The 20,941-nt window shown below is 54.0% G+C and overlaps 1 protein-coding gene across 9 annotated transcripts in view; it reads right to left on the bottom strand.

Moving 5' to 3' along the window:
- Positions 1-20,941, bottom strand: part of BRD4 (bromodomain containing 4) — a 92,603-nt gene that overhangs the window by 11,915 nt on the left and 59,747 nt on the right. For 8 of the 9 annotated variants that reach the window (XM_081814419.1, XM_081814426.1, XM_081814427.1 and 5 more), the window contains exons 3-11: positions 20,519-20,656; positions 19,067-19,202; positions 17,375-17,664; positions 16,325-16,687; positions 15,113-15,241; positions 8,611-8,820; positions 7,502-7,701; positions 6,847-7,142; positions 5,637-5,747 (exon numbers count right to left, since the gene is read on the bottom strand). In XM_081814419.1, coding sequence (XP_081670545.1) covers positions 5,637-5,747; positions 6,847-7,142; positions 7,502-7,701; positions 8,611-8,820; positions 15,113-15,241; positions 16,325-16,687; positions 17,375-17,664; positions 19,067-19,202; positions 20,519-20,656 — 1,873 coding nt within the window. Of the gene's footprint in view, positions 1-5,636; positions 5,748-6,846; positions 7,143-7,501; positions 7,702-8,610; positions 8,821-15,112; positions 15,242-16,324; positions 16,688-17,374; positions 17,665-19,066; positions 19,203-19,801; positions 19,889-20,518; positions 20,657-20,941 lie in introns of all 9 variants that reach the window. The other variant, XM_081814454.1, reaches the window with a different exon arrangement.

Genomic DNA, 20,941 nt, shown 5'->3' on the forward strand with positions numbered 1-20,941 from the left:
CAGAGGGACAGCCCCGCAAGCCTGCAGGCCCAACTAGGCTTGCCCCTAAGGCCCCTGTCCCTCATGGGGAAAAACTCTAAATGAATGTTCTTCCTTAGACTAAATGAGACCTTCCCTGGGCTAACTAACGTCATTTTAAGGTCCAGGAGGAAAGCAGTTAGGATCCAAACAAAGAGGGAGGGATGAAGAGAGAAAACATACTTGTGATGGGGCCTTGCACACGGAGCAGCACCACGTTATGTGTGTGCAGGGGGGATTGTCATCACCCACTGGGAGATGCCACCTGCCCAGAAGACCCCAGATGACCAGGGAGGCTGGGCAGGACAGCCAGGCAGTCTTTACACAGGAGGCCTGGGGGGCCAGCCAAGCAGGCAGCCTTCCCGGAGGCGGGACTAGGCGTGTACTGCTGGACATGACTAATCCACCCCAGGGGACAGGCCCAGGGCTCTGAGGAATTCCATAACTTGATGGAGTCCTGTCCCTTTCACAGAAGAAAATGGACTTAAGCTATAGCTTGCTGGGAAGGAATCTGGAACTGAAGACCGTTTTATTAAGAGTCCGTGTCCAATGATTAGGCAGGACCTACATAGAGGGAGAGAGAAACCAGTGTGAGAGAAATGGTGTGGAATGTACCGTTCAAGTCACAAGAACAGAAGAACCACAGACCGAGCCAGCCTCCTGTGCCCTGCCCGCTTGACAGGGCACGAGAGAACGGCGCCGGAGTCTAGGAGCCCTGCCCCCTGCCTGGCCAGCCACGGGCGGCGATGGACCCACCTTCCCTTTACAAGGGGCACAGTCCCTGCACACATGGATGTCTCCAAAACCACCCAGAGCCCTGTTTATGCTTCTACACAGAACAGCTGCTTCCAGTAACAAGTTCCATGTGCACCGTGAGCGCAGGCCGGAATTCCCTTTATTGAAGGTCTTTGAATGTGAGAGGCGCCCTTGCCTGCCCTACTTGCCATCATTCCTGAAGACCAGCCAGGTATGCCACACCCATCAGGCACCCCCGACTCTAAGTTTGTCCCCTCTGGACCTGCTTTTCTGCACACTGTCTACCTCACGGAGGTGATGCCAGCCCTTCCTCAGGGCCTGGGCAGAGATGAGAAAATCCTCCAGAAAGGGGCTCTAGAGTGCAGGACCTCTAGCAAACAGCCTCATTTCTGCATTCCTACAAACCCCAAGAAACAACCACCACCACCACCAAATAAATAACCACACACACACACAAAAAAAAACAAAAACAAAAAACAGAAAACAAATATAAAACACCCAAATTATAAAAAGAGGAAGCAATTATACACACTGTCAAGGAGGTGGGGGGGGGGGATAAAATGAAAACAGGCTGAGGAGTAAAGCTGTCCCCTTCTTTTCCCAGGGCATTGAGTGTGCTTCCCCTTGACCGGAGAGGGGCATGGGGCCCGTTCCCACTCACACAGCAGAGCGGATGCCTCTGTTGGAGTCACGGATGCAACCAACACCGCACTCCCATGGTATTCAAGTGTGCGCGTGGGAAAAACCCACCCACCGGCCAGCCTCTCGTTCAGGGCACATTCCACAAGGCTCACCCTCGCCCATGAAGCCTCAGAGTCCCTCCAGCTGCGACCCCTGCATGTGGGTGTATGAGGGGTCACCTGACAGTACAGGCAGACCAGCTACAGTCCCATCCTCCAGGTCTTTTTCTATCCCCACCCCACCCCCCCACCCTTACCAGGGGCCTCTCCCTTTTCCCAAGAGCAAGCGTCATACCCTTGGAGCAGGCAGCAGCAGGCCCCAAGATGGGACTGGAACCCAGTCCCTCAAAGACCCCAGGGGTCGGAAGCTGAGGCTGGTTGTCTGGGAAGAACGCCCCATGGCCTCTGTCTGCACTTTCCGGCTCAAATCTTTCCAAAACATTAAGCATTCCTTTTTCCCCTGGAGCTATTAAGAAACACCCACATGCTCCAATCCTGGGAAAAGGAAACAAGGAGACTAAAATAGCTGGAGTGTGCTCCCACTGCAACTAGAAGACCAGGCCCAAATCCAAGAGCACTGCCCCACACCTCCCCGAACCCGTCCCAGGCCAGGTAGCTGGGGTAGGAGGATGTGCTAAGAGGGACATGAGCTGTGTGTCCACCCTGCCCAGAAACAAAGACTTGTGGATGGCATGTGGAAGGAGTCCATCATCAGCAATATGACTGGGTGGAAGACTGGAAAAAAGAGTCCTAGGACAGGGCGCCTGGGTGGCTCAGTTGGTTAAGCGACTGCCTTCGGCTCAGGTCATGATCCTGGAGTCCCGGGATCGAGTCCCGCATCGGGCTCCCTGCTCGGCGGGGAGCCTGCTTCTCCCTCTGACCCTCCCCCCTCTCATGTGCTCTCTATCTCTCACTCTCTCTCTCAAATAAATAAAATCTTTAAAAAAAAAAAAAAAGAGTCCTAGGACATCCCTCCTGGCCCCATGAGCCAGGCAGACATATCCCAGCACGGGTGACAGGGAGGCCACAGCTCTGCCCATAGCCCACCTGGGATGGCCATGCAAAAGGAGCATCTGTATCCCCTATCCTGTCCCAGTACTGAACCCTGAAGCAGATTCAGTCATTAGCCAGAACTGAAGCTCAACGAAAGACCACAACCCAAGTAATAGCTGGATTTGGAGGATGTGGCGGGACTGGCCAACAGTGTGCTTCTGGGCAGGCGGGCGGGCGGGCGCAGGAGGCAGACAGGACACAGGGTGGCCTGGGAATGGAGCTAGGAAAGTCCAACCGACCTCCCCATCCCCCGATTCCCATTTGTGGGGGCACCGCCTCCCTGAACTAAAGCTTGGCCCCACAGACCAGCCCTGTGCCTTGAGCAGCCCACAGCATCCTTATCTATGGAGAGTGGCCAACAGGGGTCTATGCAACCCCCCCCACCCCATCAAGCCCCAATTTTGTGCCTCTGTTTGGTTTCTTTTGGTGATTCATGTCTCGGGCCCTGTCAGCAGAAATGACCCTTAGTACAAGTGACAAAAATAGGCCCTTTCACGAATTTCGGCTCCGGTCCAAATGGAAACACAAGAACAAGGAGGGCAAAACAATTAAGCCCCAAAGGACCAAAGGAAATACCTTCAGCGCCCCCCACCCTGCCCTACCCCCACTAACTGGTCACAGAAATTGGGGCTGCCTAGCTCCAGGGACCCAGCCTGAGCAGCTGCTGGAGGAGCTGCCCTGGAAGTGCGTGCGGTTTCCTGTGTGGGATGGGGTGGGGGATGGCTGCATTGAGTGGTGCAGGGGTGCAAGCTCCCACTTTGGGGCTGACAGTGTCTGAGCCCCAGGGCACAAACCCACAGGGTGGAAGCGCCCAGTCGACCCACAACAGAGCTCTCCAGTGCACACAGATGAAAAAAGAAAAGCCAGAACTTAGAAGACAAATGGGAGCCTCCCAAGACGAGGCAGGGAGGATGCCTGGAAAGAGGGATGAGCCGGAAGCAGCCCAGCAAGCCACGGGGGCCGAACTGCTGGAGCCTGGGAGCCTGAAGGCCGGCGGCTCGGAGACTGTAAATCTCACCCTCCTTCCCGCCCAGACAGCTGTTCCCAGGACTCTCAGATTACTTGTTGCACAATCTTTCCATTTCTTTCAAAGGGGGAACAAAAAGGGAAAAAAATAACCTCAGCAGTCAAGAGCTGCCGGAGACGCCGTCACAGCTACCCCACAGCAACCCCACAGCACACGGCAGGAGGTGGGTGCAGGGCACTCAGGAGCCCAGGAGAACTCCTTCCTCCAGCAAACACGCCCCAAAGAAGAGCTCGGGGATCAGGGACAAAGGCCACAGTTATAGACTCGCAATCAGGACCTGACAGTTGGGTGCCACGTCGGGGCAGTCTGCCCTTGGCCAAACTGCACTGTTTTAACAATCAGGTCTCCTGCCAATTCCAACCTCTGGGGTTTTCTTTTGGTCACTCAGATCCTTAGGAGAAAAGGCTGTGAAACCCCTAGTAGGAGCAGCCTGCTAGGAACCGCAGGAGGTGCAAAAGCCCAGAGCAAAAGGCAAACCCGAGAGGTGGCTGGCACCGAAAGTGAGAAGTCAGTGGCCACCAGGAATGCTAATTGGGCCCAAGAATATGGCCATTCATCCTACTGAGTGCAGTGGCCCTGGCTTGGGGCCAGCCCTTTCTGGCAGGCATATGGTGTGGCGCCCCCTGCTGGTTGACAGATTAAAAAGCCACGGGGGGGGGGTGCTTGCTGGTTAGGAAGAAAAGGACAAAAGATGGAGACAAGAGGGCAGCAAACTGCCAGCAGTCTCTGCATACACTGGAGCTCAATAAATACAGAATATAGCTTAATCAGTCTCATTTGAGCCCACTGGAAATGAGGTAGTCCACAGAATTTGGGAGTCCTGTAGAAGCCCTTAGCCCATCCCAAGGCAAGCCTCCAACCCACTAGGAAAGTCTGGTACCCTCTACCATAAAAGCGGAGAGAAAGAGTGAGAAGGCCCAGAAGCCCTCCCATCCTCCACTGCCCCAGAGGCAGGCTGAGCCCACACAAGGACCCGTGTGAGCACATGCCTTGGAGTGGGATCACCGAGCTGCGGTGAGCAATCCTCACACTTCCTTGGCATGATCAGATCACATTATGTTGATGAACTGATTAAGTGCGGCTTACTGTTTATCTCCAGTAAGAATAAAATGCCAGAGAAGGGACAGATCTATAAAAGAAAACACCAGGGGTCTTTGTTGCCCAAACACGTTTCCCACTGTGCATACGCGTAACCACAGGCTGCCTCCGGAGGGGCATGCCAGAAGGCCCCAGAGCTGGCTCTCTGGTGGTCTGCAGATTGTCTGCTCAGCTGATGGAGCTAGACCTGCCCAGGGGCAACCGTGTGCACCCAGACACACATGGCCAGCTCCACCTCACAGTACAGGCTGGTTGCCAGGCTTCTTCTTCTCTAGCCTCTCCTCCTGGCCAGTGGGAGCACCTTCCTGCTCCCTGAGAGTAACCAGGAAAGCACACATCTGGAGGAAAAGCTCCTCTCCCTACCACCATGCAGCTCTCAGCATCTCCGCCTGCCCTCACTCGCTCCCACCCTCCCCGCCACACTGAAGCTGCTGCTCAGGTGGGTGGTGGGCTCTGCCAGGGCACCAGGGGGCACACGTGCAGGCCATGAAACACGGAGAGAGAACTGTTAGAGGTTGTAGGACACACTGGTCCAAATGCGAGCACAGTTAGGAGTAGCCAATGCAGCTGTGAGCACTCTGGGGAGGACGGCAATGCCCTGAGCCTGGGTGACAGCAGAGCTGAGAGCAGACTGCTCCACACCTGCAAAAGCACATCACCTGGAACAGCCATGCTGCATGCAACTGTGACATTGGGAAGACCGTAAGACTGGGCAGGGTCACCCTAAGGTCAATGCCACCACCTGGGCCCCAACACCCAAAGTCCTCACCAGCCCCCCCCCCACCAAACACCCCAGGACTGTGCAGTGTCAATACCCTCAGCAACTTCTCCTCAGGGTACAGGGTCACCCACTGCCCCAGGTAGAGGGTTACCATGGCAGCCCTCTAAGATGGGAGGGCCCAGAAAGTTCTTAGGACCACCATCTCTGGTCTCTAGCAGCCTGGACACATGACTAAGCCCGACACAGGCAGGAATGCGACGAGATAGGAAGGAAGATGCCTAACCTGTTTCAGAGTCTTCGCTGTCAGAGGAGCTGGACTCGCTGGTGCTCTCCGACTCCGAGGATGAGAAGCCCTTCATCTTGGAGGAGCCAGCAATCACATCAACTTTCTCAGCTGTAAGAAAGCAACAGAGACTGAGTCACGCAGGGCCCCGACCTAGGAGGCTGCCATTGGCCAAGGGCACACCCCAACAGCCTGCAAGAAGGGCCAGCAGGGAGTCGGTGCCTTGTGAGCCAGAGGGCTGCTGCTAAGAGGCCCTGCCAGTCCCACATTTCCCAGTGGTAAGCTGCCAGTCTACTGCACGTCAGCCAAAACTTGGCTTAATACCAGAATTTCAAAGCCCCTCCGACCCCACAGAATACCCCGTGCTGGGTTCCTCAGAGAGTACAAGACAAGGCAGGAGGGGATTCCCTAACACAAGGAACTGCTGGGCTGGGGCTCCCTCAGCTACTTCTCGGGCAGTGGGTGAAGGGGACCTAAAGGGGACATGACAGGAGAGACAAAGCAAGACATGAAAGAGGCCCAGGAGTCTCCCAGCACCACGGCATGTAGACCGAGGGCAGAACGTCACTGTATAGTGCCCCAGGGAGGGGCCTGAGAACCCCAGGAGGCAGTCCAGGCTGGGCGAGAGGCTACGCATCACACGCTGACGTGGATCCTAAGTCCTACTGGTCTCAAGACTAAAGCTGTGAGCTAAGACAAAGCATTTCTAACAGGAAAGAGCTGCTTGGCAGACTGCGTGGAGGGGGCGATGTGGAACTAGAGAAGAACAGCAGGCAGCGACAATGCTGACCCACCACCTCTCCTCCTGGCCCCTGCTCCCCACCCCCATGCCTGTTGCAAAGAGGCGGTGGCAGGGTGGGAGTGGCTGGCTTTAGGGAAGGCTCAGTGGCAAGAGTGAGAGCAGCACTGCTAGGAGCAGGGCAGAGGCTGCTGAGGTGCAGGCAGGCCCCCGATGGGTACCAGCCAGGAGACTGAGAATGGCACACCCACAGCCCAGGGTCCACTGCGATGTTGCCACCGCCCAGAGGCTTCTTTGCCTAGGACATAGCTTTTATAATTGGAAAAACAGCCTGCACAGGGAGAGGGCCACGTCTGGAAGGCAAAGTGAACCACGGATGGGATGGCCTCCTCCCTCTTGGCTGGGATGGCCAGGACTGAGAACCACCCTGCCCGGTGGAAGCGGGGGGCGGGGGGCGCGCGCCAAAGGCACCTTGAGGTTTCCTTTTCTTCCGCAAACAAGAGGTTACATAGCGCTCCAGTTCTCGCAGGGTGGACGGCTTCAGAGTTTCAAAGTCGATCTCGATCTCATCAGGGTTGGAGTTCTTGAGGGAGGGCTCCCGGGACTGGATGATGTGCACCACACGGCCCAGCTTCTCGCCAGGGAGCTTGTTGATGTCCAGGCTGAGTTGCCGCTTCTCCTCATACGACATGGGCTTGCACTTGTCCTCCTCCTCTGACTCGTACGCAGGAGGGGGCTTGTTCTTCATGGGCGCTGGCTCCTTCTTGCTATGAAGGGGCGATGCAGACACTGTGAGGAACGAGTGTCCTGGGAAAGCCAGGCACCCATTCCTCCATTTGGGGCTTGGTGGATGGCTTCCACACCCCCACCCAGATGGCCTTCAAGGGAAATGGGGTAGCCTGGCAAGCCCTTATCGGGAGCACCCACTGCAGACAGACTGCAAACCATGCTCTGTCCTCACCTTCCACTCCATGCTCCCTGCTATCCCCCCTCCCTTCCCAAACACAGTGCGCACCAAAGATCCATCCCAGAGGAAAGGGCACAGATGCAGCCTCCTTACCCATCATGGCGGGCAGGGGTTGTCCCCCCTACCCCCCCACCCCGGGCAGACTAGGGAGGCACAGACCTCACATTGCTGTTGCTGCTATTATTTTTCTTGGTCTTTTTGGGAGGAAGTTCCTTGGCTTTGCTCTTCTTATTCTCCTCCACTTCCTCTTTCTTTTTGTGCTTTTCCTTTTTCTTTTCTTTTTTGTCTTTCTCCTTTTTCTTTGGTTTGTTCTGCTGGGGCTGGGAGAGGGCTGCAAGCTGCTCGTGCACGGCTTTGAGCTGTGGAGCAGACAGGCAAGACACACACACCCATCATCCTAGTCTGTGTGTGGACCCCCAGGCGTCAGGGGGCAGGGGAGGAGGGAAGCACAGGGAGGGGGCTTGGCCCTCAGCCTTGTGACCTGTTGCCTCACCAGATTTTCGAAGTGCCCATGCCCACCCGGGCCACAGACTCGGATCCGAGGGTGGCCAGTGTCCTTCCTTGCTAGAGGAGCTGCCCAAGCTGGCAGACACTGAGCTCCACGGCCATCCAGGAGCAGGGTCCCTAGGAGGCTGGGTACTAAGGCCCTGATGTCTGGCTTGTAGGGCCCCAGGAGAGATAGATATCCTGGCTCAGGCTCCTCCTTCCAGATACTGGAAGATCTAGAAGCCTCACCTCTGCCCCCAGAACAGCCACGTCTCCCCAACAAAACATCCACGTATGTACAATGGACTCTTGAACAACGTAGGTTTTAACTGTGCAGGTCAACTTACAGTAGTTTTTTTTTTTTCCCCAATCAATACAGTACTATAAGTGTGTCTTCTATTGCTTACCATTTTTTTTCCACTTTATTAAAAACTTACTTCATTGTTAAGAATATAGTACATAATGTGTGTAACCTATAAAACATACATTAATTGACTGTTATAGGTAAGGCTTCTGGTCAAGAGTAGATTATCGGTTAAGTTTTCTGGGGGAGTAGATTTTCAGCTGCACAGGAGGCCAGCACCCCAAAACCCTACACTGCTCAAGGGTCAGCTCCGTGTTTACAACGCACGTGCACCTGGCACAGGTGGACCAGCGGGAATTCTGCTCCTGCGGAACTCGGAACTGGAACTCCACATGCCGTGGTGACCCCTGGAGAGACTGCCCGGTCCGTGCATGCTGGGATGCTGGGGGACCGGTTACGGGGCTGCAGGCACCCTCACCTGCTCCTGGAGCTCTGCCAGCCGCTGGGCTCGCTCCTCTTCAGAGTCATCGGTGGAGCTGTCACTGTCGGAGGAGCTGTCACTGCTGCTGTCGCTGGACGAGGGTGGGGCCACCACTTTGGTGGGGGGTGGCACCGCCGGGGAGGACACGGCCACCACAGGCTCCTCTGGCTCATCTGGCATCTTGGCAAAGCGCATCTCGAACACATCCTGGTGGGGGAGAAGCCGTGCCCGTGAGGGCTCCCAGGTGCCCGGGCATGTGTGGCAGGGGGCTGCCTGGGCTGTGGCTCAGCATCACCACAGCCTCCCCGGCTGCCGGGATTGACTCAAGAGAAAGCAAGCAGGAGGGTCAGAGGGCTGGGCTGATGGTGACCCCCCCCACCCTGCCCACTAAGGCAAGGGGTGGGCCAAAGCCCCTTGCCAGCTCTTCCAACACTCCTCACAAATTCACTTTGAAAAGAAATATGTTCCTGCCACGGCCTGGCACCCACTCCCCAGGAGATACAGCCCAGGTATGTACATGTGACCCAGGTCACAGGAGGCCACTGGCCCACTGAGGATGTCTGCTTAGGGACTGAAGATAGATGGCAGGTCAAGGGAAGGACCCACGAAGAGTGCCCCAAGGCTCTTGTCAGGTCAGTGCTTACTCAGCACTTCCTGAGGGAGCCTTCTGGATGCCAGGGCCGGGCACCAAGAAACAGCAGTGAACAGAACAGGAGCCTCTGCCCACCTCGGGTTCACACTCCTACAGGAAGTGGGTGCATTCTGCAGTTTTAGAGAGCATTCCAGGCAAAGGAAACAGCACGTGCAAAGGCCCAGCCCTGCAGTAAATGTGCCTGGCACAGAGCCCATGGCCAGTGAGGCAACTGAGCCTCTGCTACAGTGGGCACATGTCTGCATCTGCCTCCCCACTCCTCAGATCACCTCTGGGGCATGTAACTGAGCAAAGCCATGCCACTGGCTGAGGTATCTCCAGGGCATGCCCGGCAAGGTGCGAAAGGTATAGAAGAGTGGCTGTGGGGGGTGTTGAGGACGGGCTGCAGGAGGGAGTAAGTCTTGTGAGGTGCCAGTGACCCAACCTTATATTAAGCATGGGATCCCTTGACAGGAGACTGAGGCCTCCCAATTCTAAGACCCAGGAATCTGATGGAACTCCATGTGGGGTCACAGAGCTTGAGCACAACTCCACCTGGGTACCTGGGCCCACCTGTGCTGCCCCACCAGCCAGCTGGGCAGGTCCCTTCCTACCCTGAGGGCTCCAGGGTCATAAATTCCAGTGATGACTCAGGACAGAGGACAGCAGTGAAAGGAACAGAGCTAGCTTCCCAGCAGGATATTAGGACCTACTTTAAGCCTGGACAAAGTTCGTCAACATGGCATCTCACATAATTCTCGAGAAGGGGCCTTTCCCAAGTGTGAATGGATACTTCAGAGCTGCACAGCCCAGGAGAGCTGTGGGATCTAGCTGTGTCAAACAAACTAGGGTACACTTGACAGAGCTGGCCCTAGAAACCTCTCCTGCTATCTCTGGAAACACAGCTTCAGGTTTCCCCTCCCCAAGGCAGCTAGGAAAGGTGACCCAGGCAACAGGGTAGATTCGTCCTCAACTGCAGTGCTGTCCTCTCCCCTCCAGACCACCCAGTTCAGCCTCGTCCAAGGCAGCTCCTCCTCCCAGCAAGGTGAGGACCTAGACTTTGCTGTCTAAATGTTTTTTTTTTTAAGATTTTATTTATTTGAGAGAGAGCACATGAGAGGGGGGTGGGCCAGAGGGAGAAGCAGACTCCCTGCCGAGCAGGGAGCCCGATGCGGGACTCGATCCAGGGACTCCAGGATCATGACCTGACCCAAAGGCAGTCACTTAACCAACTGAGCCACCCAGGCGCCCTGTCTAAATGGTTTTACTACCAGACTAAGTCCTGAAAGGGTAATGCCTTTTTAATTCACGCAGAAATAAATTCTGGAGCAGGTCTGAGGGCAATGGAGAAGACACACACAAGGGATGATCAGAGACTGTCACCGCCCAGGCTGCCAAGGAGACAAGGGCTCACACCAGAGCAGGGGCCCTCACCTCAGTGCCCTAGATATGGGCAGGCCTGGGTCCCCAACAGACCTACACGAACATCCACGAAAAGCCAGGCCTGCTGCCCAGAGGCAGAGGGCAGGTTAGAGGAGTGTGCCTGATGTGTCTGGATCCCACCAAGGGAGGAGGGTGGCAGGCACAGCCAAGTACTCAGTGTTGCTGAGAGGTGAGCCTTTACCAGATGGGAGCTTCCTCGTGCCACTTATCTGTGCACCCAGCCTCTCCTGCCACCTGCCAGACAGCACTACCCTTGCCACAAGGACATCCCTACTCCTCCCCAACAGGCTGTGGCTATTGTGGAAATGGAGGCGGGGCGGGGGGGGGCGGGGGGGGAGGGCAGGATTCACCCTGAGGCCTCTTTCCACTCCCAGGGTACTCTAGGGCCCTGCTATCCCAAGACCATAAACAGCGAAGAGTGCAAGGTAGGAGGCCAGGTGGGCTGGCTGGGAAAGCACCACAGGGCCTGCAAGCTGGGGCTTCTGGTTCCCGGCCATGCCCAGCTGCAAGACCTGTCCTCCTCCCATCTGCTCTGGCCCCAGTGGGGGACATCCTGGGAAATGTACTTGGGCCTGAGTGCCAGTGAGCCAGAGCCTACTGCAGAAGAACCTTCCCAAGTGGCTGAGATAGGCTGGCACCTGCTGGGGCCTGTTGTATGGTAATAGTTGTGAAGTGCTGTAAGTGTTAAGGTGGAAACAGAAAGGGGGTGGTAGAGAGCCTGTGGGAAACCTGAAAGCTAAGGATGAGCGGCAGACATGATGCCAAGAGCTACAGAGATCCAGCAAGGATGGCTCTAAGAAGAGAAAGGTGTGACTCATGAATCCAGGTGCTCATTCTGGTGGCCAGGTGGAGAATGGGTGGAAAGGGTGTGGGGCCAGGCAAGAGGATGCCCAAACCAAATGAGATGCACCTAGGTTGAAGGTCTTGTGAGGGAGGACAGTGATGGCGAGGAACAGTGAATACCAACAACCAGCATTCTCTAGGGGGACAGGGGCTCAGCCTCCCACACTAGGACTGGCAGTGTCTCCGGGGGACCCAGCTCTTCCACCTATGCCATCACCTCCACCCACACTGCGACTCTAAGCATCAATCAGCAAAGCACACTGGTTTCAGAGCATGCGTCTCCTCTTGCTAGAATGTTCACTGGGTCACCTACTTTGGGCTACATCAGATTCATGGGGAAGCACACCCCCCACCCCCTCTAGTTAAAGAGCTGCTGGAGTGCCGAAAGGTCAAGCATGGCCGAGTATGGATATGGCTGTGGGGCGTGGCCATACCTGGGCATACCAGGGCCCAGAGGATGGGGGTGGTGGTGGGGAATAGAATGCAGGCAGTGGCAGGCCACTAGGTGCCAGGTGCTGGAGATGCAGCCATGAGTGGACACACAGACACATACATTTACACACACCTCAAAAGCTTCCTGCCTCTGGGATCTAATGCAGGATATCCCAATGCAATTTTCATTTTTCCTTGCTGTAAAAATAATTGCATACCACCTTGAATTTGCACTTTTTCTTGAAAAAGAACTCTGGTAATCTACATGGGTACCAAATTTCCTAAATGACTCCTCACTTCATGACAGAGTACAGGACAGTACCACCAGCAGCTCTGGGCCTACCAGGTAGGCTGGCAGGCCTTAGCCCAAGCCACCCTTGGGCTGAGGAAACCCTGAGCCCAGACACTCCTGGCTGTCTTTGTGACCATGGCTGCCAGGTGGTGGGATGTGAGTTTTCTAAATGCCTGGACTTCAGAGACCAGAAGAGGAAAACACAGTGGATCCTTTTCCATATAACTTTTCAGGTAAATCCCAGTCCTTGGGCATAGTCTACTTAAGAGGAGGCAGGTCTAATACCTTCTAAAAAGGCAAACAAGGACTGGAACTTTGTTGCTCCTCCCTCATTCTGGACAATCTAGCCATCTAAACCATGCCCATCCAGGAAAGCTTAGAAAGGAAGAGGAAAAAGCTTGAAATGCCACAAGCACAGCAACTACCTTCCAGACAAGAAGCCCTCCACATCGACTCTGCACCTGAAGCAGATACCTCCACCTGCCTCGTGGCAATGGAGAAGTGACACTGTTTTCAGTAACACTGCAACCCACCCTGAGGTGGGCAAAGCAGGCTAGGGGCAGAGGCAGCCCTGTGCCAAATGGCTCACCCAGGCACTGCCCCTGCCTGAAATGGACCCTCTTTCAGGGCAAGGACTTCACCTAGTCCAGCCTGGTATCTGGAACAAAAATGTTTACAAAGAGGCTACTGTGTGGAAAATAGCTCAGTGCTCTTGCTATGGGTAAACCCCATGTTTGGGCCATGTTCATGCCACTCACAGGAGAGAAATGAAGAAAAACCAAAACCAAAACACTTAAAACAGGCACAGAAATTAGAGAGAGAATATTAGACTATATTAGAGGATTCTTTCTCTTTTCTGTTCTTTTTACAGTAAAGTAGCTCAGAATAGCAATCTTCGTGCTGACAGAGGACTTGTTCTGGTTTAGCTGTTTGCAAGAGGGCAAGTAAAGGGTATGTGTATTAATTTGGGTAAAAGTACCCCCCTTTCCCAGTCCTCACGAGAGGAGGTTGAAAACACAGATCGGAGGGCACCACTGCCACCTGGTGGCCATGTGTGAGAATTGCCATAAAATTATAAAGTCTGAGCTCCTTTAAGGATGAGAAATGCAGAAGAACCACAGTGAAAGGGCAGCTTTGTGAAGAAATCAGAGAGCACCAAATTAAGAGCCACCCCCCCCCAAAAAAACCTCAGCAAAAATAAGACCAAAAAACAAACAGTAGAAACTGTAAGAACGTTGGAGGCTGAGTTTTCCATTTAAATAACAACAGCCAGGTTCACATTAGTAGTAAGTTTTTTTAAATCTACCCTAAGAGCTTCAGGACACGTCCTTTGCACCAAAGTCGGCCCAAGACCCAGACCAGGGGCCAAGTGAAGAACAAGAGAGTCCACGCTTTGGCTCCAGCGTGAGGAGGTAGGAGATACTCTGATAGTGGGTCTGGGACAATGTGTGGCGCTAACAGAACTAGGAGGCAGATGAGCAATAGGACAGGACTCAGGTGGCCTCTAAGCAGAACAGACCCACAGACTGCCAAAGCCAAGTCCTCACTTCGGCTCTGGAAGCACTCCACAGATGGCTAGGAAAGCCAGGTGTGAGGAACCACCCCCCCAACCCACCCCCCACCCAGCCACCAGGTGGGAGTGGGACAGCAGATGTGCAAACTGGCACTGGGCTCCAACCAGACTGCCTGTCCCTTGTGATGACAGGTGACCCAGCCCAGGGCCTGCTCTGACTGAGAGCAGAAGCAACCCAGGGTCTTGGGGAGAAAAGGCCAGAAATGTTTATATGTGTAATTCTAAAAAAAAAAAAAAAAAAATTATAAAAGTACTATAGACTTTATTCTCCATATTTTTAAGTTTTTTGTGGGTTTTTTTGTTTGTTTTAAATCTCTACACCCAATGAAGGGCTTAAACTCATGACCCTAAGATCAAGAGTGGCAGGCTCCACCGACTGAGCCAGCCAGGTGCCCCAATTCTCCATAATTTTTAACCCCTAATTTTTTTTTTAAAGATTTTATTTATTTGACAGACACAGTGAGAGAGGGAACACAAGCAGGGGGAGTGGGAGAGGGAGAGGGAGAAGCAGGCTTCCCGCTGAGCAGTGAGCCCGATGCGGGGCTCCATCCCAGGACCCTGGGATCACGACCTGAGCCGAAGGCAGACGCTTAATGACTGAGCCACCCAGGCGCCCCAACCCCTAATCTTTCTACCCAAAGATAACCACTATTGAAATCTGAGTACATTTTTCCTCCTTTAAATAAAGCAAAGTGAAGTTAGTTCATATATTATGTGGTCACCTGCCCCCTCCCACCCACCCACACTTGCTTGACAGTGTGCACCGTCCAGATCAACCTGAAGGGGCCACAATCCCCAACGGAATCCATGAGGGAGATGTGGCCTCACAGAATGCCTAGAAACAACTACCCAGAAGCTAGAAGGCAAAAGATTTCAAGGCTCTGGTGAACAAATGCCCACAGGCAAACAGTTACTTCAGCTCACAACTGTGTCAAAGTATCTGCTTTACAACAGTGTCATCCACCAACGTGAGACAGGTCTGTTTTGGAGAACATATTGGGCCATCCACAGCACATGCACCCTTCTTGGCCAATGGCAACCAAATGCAGTTACTGGGCAGGGGGCTTTCAGTGGGATCCCCCAGAACAAAACCCCAAGTACCCAAGACCCAAACTAACCACTCTGCTTTAATTATAATGAAATAATCTCAATGTAAAATGGCACGTTATCCTGACTTGAGCCCATCTTCAAAACAACACAGCATCATACCAAAGAGGCCTGGTCCACCCAGGACCCTAGCCTGCCTACCACAGATGTTGTGCTCAGAGCTTCCCCAGCACCTCACCTGGAGCTTGCGGGCCATGGCCACCACCTCATGGTCAGGAGGGTTGTACTTGTAGCAGTTGGAGAACATCAATCGGACATCAGCACCAAATTCCTGAGCATCACGGTACTCACGGGCCTCCAGTTTAGACTGAAAAGACAAGACAGGTCCTTGTTGGTTATGCCTGCCCCTGCTCCAATGGGGATGTGACAGCCAGGAGGGCTGCCTGTAGGAGCAAGTTGGCTTCTCAGTGGAACAGAGGAGAGGTCATCATCACCTTAGTTCTTCTCAAGAACTTGTCAAGTGGACAAGGAGACACTCAAAAGCAAGTCTCAGGGCCGGGAAATACCCTGCTACCATGCCAAACCCACCCACTCTGGTCACTGTGATGGGCTATGGGGCAAGAGGACACAGAATAAATAGAGGCAGAGCTTAAGCCAGACTGTAAAGAGAGGGATGGGACCAGTTCTGACCTGACATACACTTGTCTTGGTGACACAGGGCAAGACACTGGTCAAAAGGAACACCAATGGGGGCCTCTGGGTGATGCAGTTGGTTAAGCGTCCAACTCTTGGTTTCACCATAGGTCATGGGATCAAGCCCCAAGTTGGGCTCCACGCTCAGGGCGGAGGCTACTAAAGTTTCCTTCTCCCCCTCTCCCCCCTCTCCTTCTGCCCCTCCCCACACTTGCTCACGTGCTCTAAAATGAATAAATCTTAAAAAAAAAAAGGGGGGGTACACAAGCACTGTCCCATGTCTGGGCAGGCTTACTCCACTCCCAAACAAAAATGCAACGCAGCTTAAAATAAACATAATCGAAAGGCCTCAAAATACTACAATGAAAATGCCAGCACTGTGTGTGCCTCCTACTGAGATGTGACATCAAGGCCCTCTGCATGACAGAGCCTAGCATGTCAACCTGTCCTGGAGCATCTACTGTGCAAGAAGTCTGTGGCTAGTGGGGCCCAAGACCACAGAGGGCTTGTCCCTAGATGAGGGGGCAGCAGTGCTATCTGAGAAGAAAATGCCCAAGCACGTGGTCTTGGAGGTTGTCCCCATGATTCCCAGCAGGGGGCGCTGGGCTTCTTTGAGCTGGTGAGAAAAGAAGCTACTAGGGCACAGTTCACCAGAGCCCAAGGCCTGGGCCCTCCTCTTGGACTAGCCTAGGAGGTTCTGACCTTCTTTGTCCCAGGAAGCCCCAGCCCCAGCTCTGGGGAGGGGGCATCTGCTCACCTTGATTGTGCTCATGTCCATGGGGTGCTTGATGATGTCACAGTAGTCGTGCAGACCCAGCGCCTCCACATCCACGGGCTTGTAGAACGGCCAGGCATAAGCTGCGTGCTTCTTGGCAAACATCTCCTTGAGAATACCACTGCAGCACTTCAGCTGCTCCGAGACCTTGCTGCTCTTATCCGGCACAGGGTGCTGCTGTGAGTCGGGCACATCCTTTTTGGGGGGCTTCACAGGCCGGCTACTCTCCCGCCGGGGGCCCAGCTTGGTGGTCTTAGGCTCCGGGGGTAGTGATGGTGGTTCATGAATGGGGTCGATGGTGGTGGGGGTGGTGGTATCCGCTTTCCTCTTAACTCCCTTCTTTGTCTGCCGAGAGCACATGTGCAACAAGCGCGGTCAGAGGTGGCGGCTGGCACAGCTGGCCCCCAGGTCACTCCTGAAGCTAGGTCCTTTCTAGGGTTCCAACATTCTCAGGGATGGGGCTCAAATGTAACTCCACGTGTGAAGACCGAGGCAAGGAAAGACCCTGTCCCACCATCTGCTCTGCAGCTGGGGCAGGACCCCTGCCCGTGGCAGGAGGAAGCACACACCCGAGTGCAGAAATCTGCTCAATGGAGCTCAAAGAAACCTCCGGAAGCAGCTTCCTACTTAATGTCAGGGAAGTCGCTCAGAGGCAAGCCTCATCACACCGGCCCCCCACGGGAGGCATGTTTTAGAAACTATTTAGGCAGCATCTGCAAATACGCACAGTCTACATGAGAAATACGGGAGAGATCAGCAAGCCCCTGGAAGGTGGGTCTCAACTATGGAATCTGTGGGCCAGCAGGACAGCAGGTTCTAGGCCGTGACGTAAACACTGCACAATCCCCCTGGAAAACACCCACAAGTGCCTCAAGAGCCAGGCCAGGCTCTGCATGAAGCACTGGCAGGGACAAGTGACTGTCTCCTGCCAGCCTCATTGCTACGGAGCAGAAGATGAGAGGGGGTGCTAGCTGAGGTGGTAGGAGCCCGCCAGCGGCTGGGTCGGGCCACACACACGCACAGGATGCTCACCTTCACAGGCTGTGGGGTGGTCGCGATGATGGGCGGGTGGCTCTGCACAGGCTGGGGGTTTGGCGCGGGTGGGGGTGGTGGCTGCGGGGGCACCGGTGGGGGTGTCTGCAGTGGCTGGGGAGGCACCACTGTCATGACGGGGGTCTGGACGATGAGGTCTGGGGTGACCGCGGGGAAGGGGTGAGGTGTGGCCTGCACGGGCGGAGGGTTCTGCTGGGGGGTCTGGGTCTGCGGAGGAGTCGATGCCTGCGTTGTGTTTGGTACCGTAGAGACGCCAGGTTTTGCCGTCCCTATCAATCATAAAAGGGACAGGTGGTTAGATGCCAAGCCCGACACATGCTGGCTGACCTTACGGGGGACGCTGTCACATGTGGTGAGCACACATCTGCGTGGGCATGGCACACACTATCACAGTAACTATTCGCCTTAGAGACAGAACAACCCGAACACCCCAGACCTTGGCCAAATTGGTGCACCTGCCCTCGGGTTCTCTGAGAGCAGCGGCACACTGCATTCTACACTTCCTGAGGCGTCCTGGCTTCAAGTCCCAAATCGGGCACAAAGATGCCTTCATGAGAATGGAGGCCTGCGCCAAAGGAGCAGGAAACACACGCTGAGAGTTAGCACCAGGACGGTAGCTGGAGAGCGGAAAAATGTTCCTTGGCACTTCTGGACAGAGCTGTCCTCATTCCCAGAAGCTCTGCCTTCTGAGTAAGCAATTCTGGCAGGGGGCCGGCATCAGCAGCCCTGGCCAAGGTTTCTGGAAATTGGCAAGCTTCCACCTCCCTGAGCCACAGGAGGAGGCTGGACGGCTGCTGCCCTTTGTGACCAGCTCAGACTGCCTCCTTGCAGCTGTGCGGGTGAGCCCAAACACACAACACCCCGCGTCTGTCCCATGTGCAGACCAAACTCCTGGTCCCAGGCTACTTCTGGTCGCAGGACTCCTGGATGTTAAGGATACAGGACACCTCTTGGCAGGGTCCACGACTAAGGGGTGACTGTCAGGACTACCTCTCCTTGGCTACACCTCAACACTGTCTGGGATCCAGCCAACCCCCTTTGCTCCCGTGAAGCCACCACTTCTGAGCAGGGCGGGAAGCTAGGTGAAAGCCCTCTCTGTAGAGAAGCAAACAACTCACAGCATGGGTCACCTCGGCACAGAGCTGAGGATGGCAAGATGCAGAAGGCAGCTGTTAGAGCTTTTCCAGCTGGCCTTGGGAATCCTGTGTCAGCCTAAGAGACAGGGGCAAGGAGTGGAGGGCTTCACTTCGACTTCAGCAGCATCATGAAGCAGGCCTGGCTCTGACATAAGCATCTTAAGATAATTCAAATAACCAACCTTGAGGTTCCAGGATAGGGATTATTAGTTAAAATTGCCCTTGGCCGGGTTAATTTCTTTTCTCTAAATGGGGTGAAGAATTCAAATAACTTAAAAATGCTTTGAAAAACTTACACTTTCTTTTTAACCAAAGTCCATTAAAAAAGGCAGGGCCCAATTATTTCTACTTTGTGGGAGGTTACCCAGTCATGTGTCCCTCTGGGGCACATCCACTACTAAGCCTGCCTGCCCCCTGACCCCTGGTCCTCCACTGAACCAGGAGAAGGGGAACAAAGACTGGGGAGAAGGAAAGCCAATGTCCTTGCCGTTTCAGTCTGAGGCCAACATGCCTGGGCACACTGGAGGTAACCTACCTGCTTCTTTCCTCCCACGTCCTCTTCCTTTTGCCTGGACTATCATGATCTCGGTTTCTTCAGTGGGCAGTTCATTGATTTTCTGCAAGAAGAGCTTCTCCAGAGCTTCTGCCATTAAGACTATGTCATCTCCAGGCTGGAAAAGGAGACACAGGGGTGAGGGTCAGAAAGCCCTCACCACCTCTCCAGACGGAGCAAGCACTCCCCACCCTGTGCCACCCACTCCCTGCTCCAAAGCATCAAGTATCATAGTCAGGGTCCTTCCTGATCTGAACCCTAAAGGGCCACAACAGTTATACCACCAGATATCACCAAGGCTCGTGTGCCTGAACCAGCACCCGTCGCCTGCACCTCCCTCTCGTCTTTTAAGCTCTGGCCTGAGAAGCCATCCTAATGCCTTAAGTATCTAACAAGCCCTGCCAATCACTGACAGAAGCCTTCCTTTGACACAATTCAACTTCACTACAAATACTTGAATTACACAGGATTTCTTGCCACAGATACCGTAGCAGGGCTCTGATAATGCTCCCCAGTGTACCCTCAAGGCAGCTCTTCGGGGCTCGGGGCAATGCCTATCTTGAACTGCATTATGGGTCCCCACTCTGTTGCCTCATCTACGACATGCTGTTCCCACTCAGCTCTAACCCGAGAACCTCATCTGTGCACATGTCACTTAAACCTAGCGGTGGGAGCTAAGACTTTTTAAAAAAACACAGTAAACTTCAAGAAACTCACCTACCCATCTCTTCTGGGCAATTTTACCCACTACACCAGCAGAGGCCAAAAGCTGAGTTCTGTATAGGGTCTCCCTCCAGAGCCGTTCTATATGAAAGGGTTGGTTTTAATCACATCTGTGGTCTGAACTGTAAACAAATGATCTGGCTTCATGGCACAGCCGAGCCGAAAGGTTTGGCTAATGGGGTTAAGAAGTGACCTTCAGGTCTACATGTAACTTCAGGGGACATTCAATTCTGTGGCCACAAGTTGTCAATGGTCATGTCCACAGTTCCAGATGCAGTGGGCCCCATCACACCCTCTCTTACATTGAGGTTTCTGTTTGAGCAAACCTTTGCACAACTCCATTTTAGTAGGCTCCTTCCTGACCATTTACATCACCCAAATGGACTTTTTAATGAGTCGTCACTGTCCTCCTCACACCTTCTCTAGACATGCTCAAGAACCAAAGTCCCAAGGGCACCGGAAGCACATGCTTCAAGCTAACAAGGACGGCTTGGAAGTCAAACAAGGCCAGCACCCTCCTCCCCGAAAAAGAAACACCCAGTCACAGGCAAAACCACGGGTCCCATTATTTCTGCCTCCAAATGGTCTCCTCCCATTAGACTAATCCCACCTGCTCCCAAGCACCCCTGCCCAAAGACTCGATATGCCAGCCTCCTTCTCCACCCCTCCCCTCCCTACAGGGCAGCTGGACATCTGCCACCACCATCTCACCTTGTTGTAGATGTAACAATTTGTAAACATAGTGTTGAAGTCCTGGATACATTCCTGAGCATTCCAGTAATAGTTGTTTTCCAAGCGCTTCTTTATTGTTCCCATATCCATAGGTGTTTTAATGATTTTATAGTAATCCTAGAGAGCAAAGAGAGCAAAAGGCCAGTGTCACCTCCCCGGCCATGCAGCACTCAGGGTGGGCCTGTGGATCTTACTCCAGGAGCACAGATGAGAGCCACAGCACAGACTGAAGCAATCTTAAGGGGGAACCCCAAGATAAAGTGAATCAGGGAATAATTCTTAAATGTGGGGTGGCAATCTGGAGGGAAAATGTGCAAGTCTGTCAACTGCTGGTCTGGAAACAGGCTGTATTTACGGAGATCTATGTTTTCTATTTTTTGTTGGTGGTGGTGGTAGTGGTGA

Source organism: Leptonychotes weddellii, chromosome 1 (assembly GCF_054177405.1).
Source record: "Leptonychotes weddellii isolate Sample4059 chromosome 1, ASM5417740v2, whole genome shotgun sequence".
Classification (NCBI taxonomy): domain Eukaryota; kingdom Metazoa; phylum Chordata; class Mammalia; order Carnivora; family Phocidae; genus Leptonychotes; species Leptonychotes weddellii.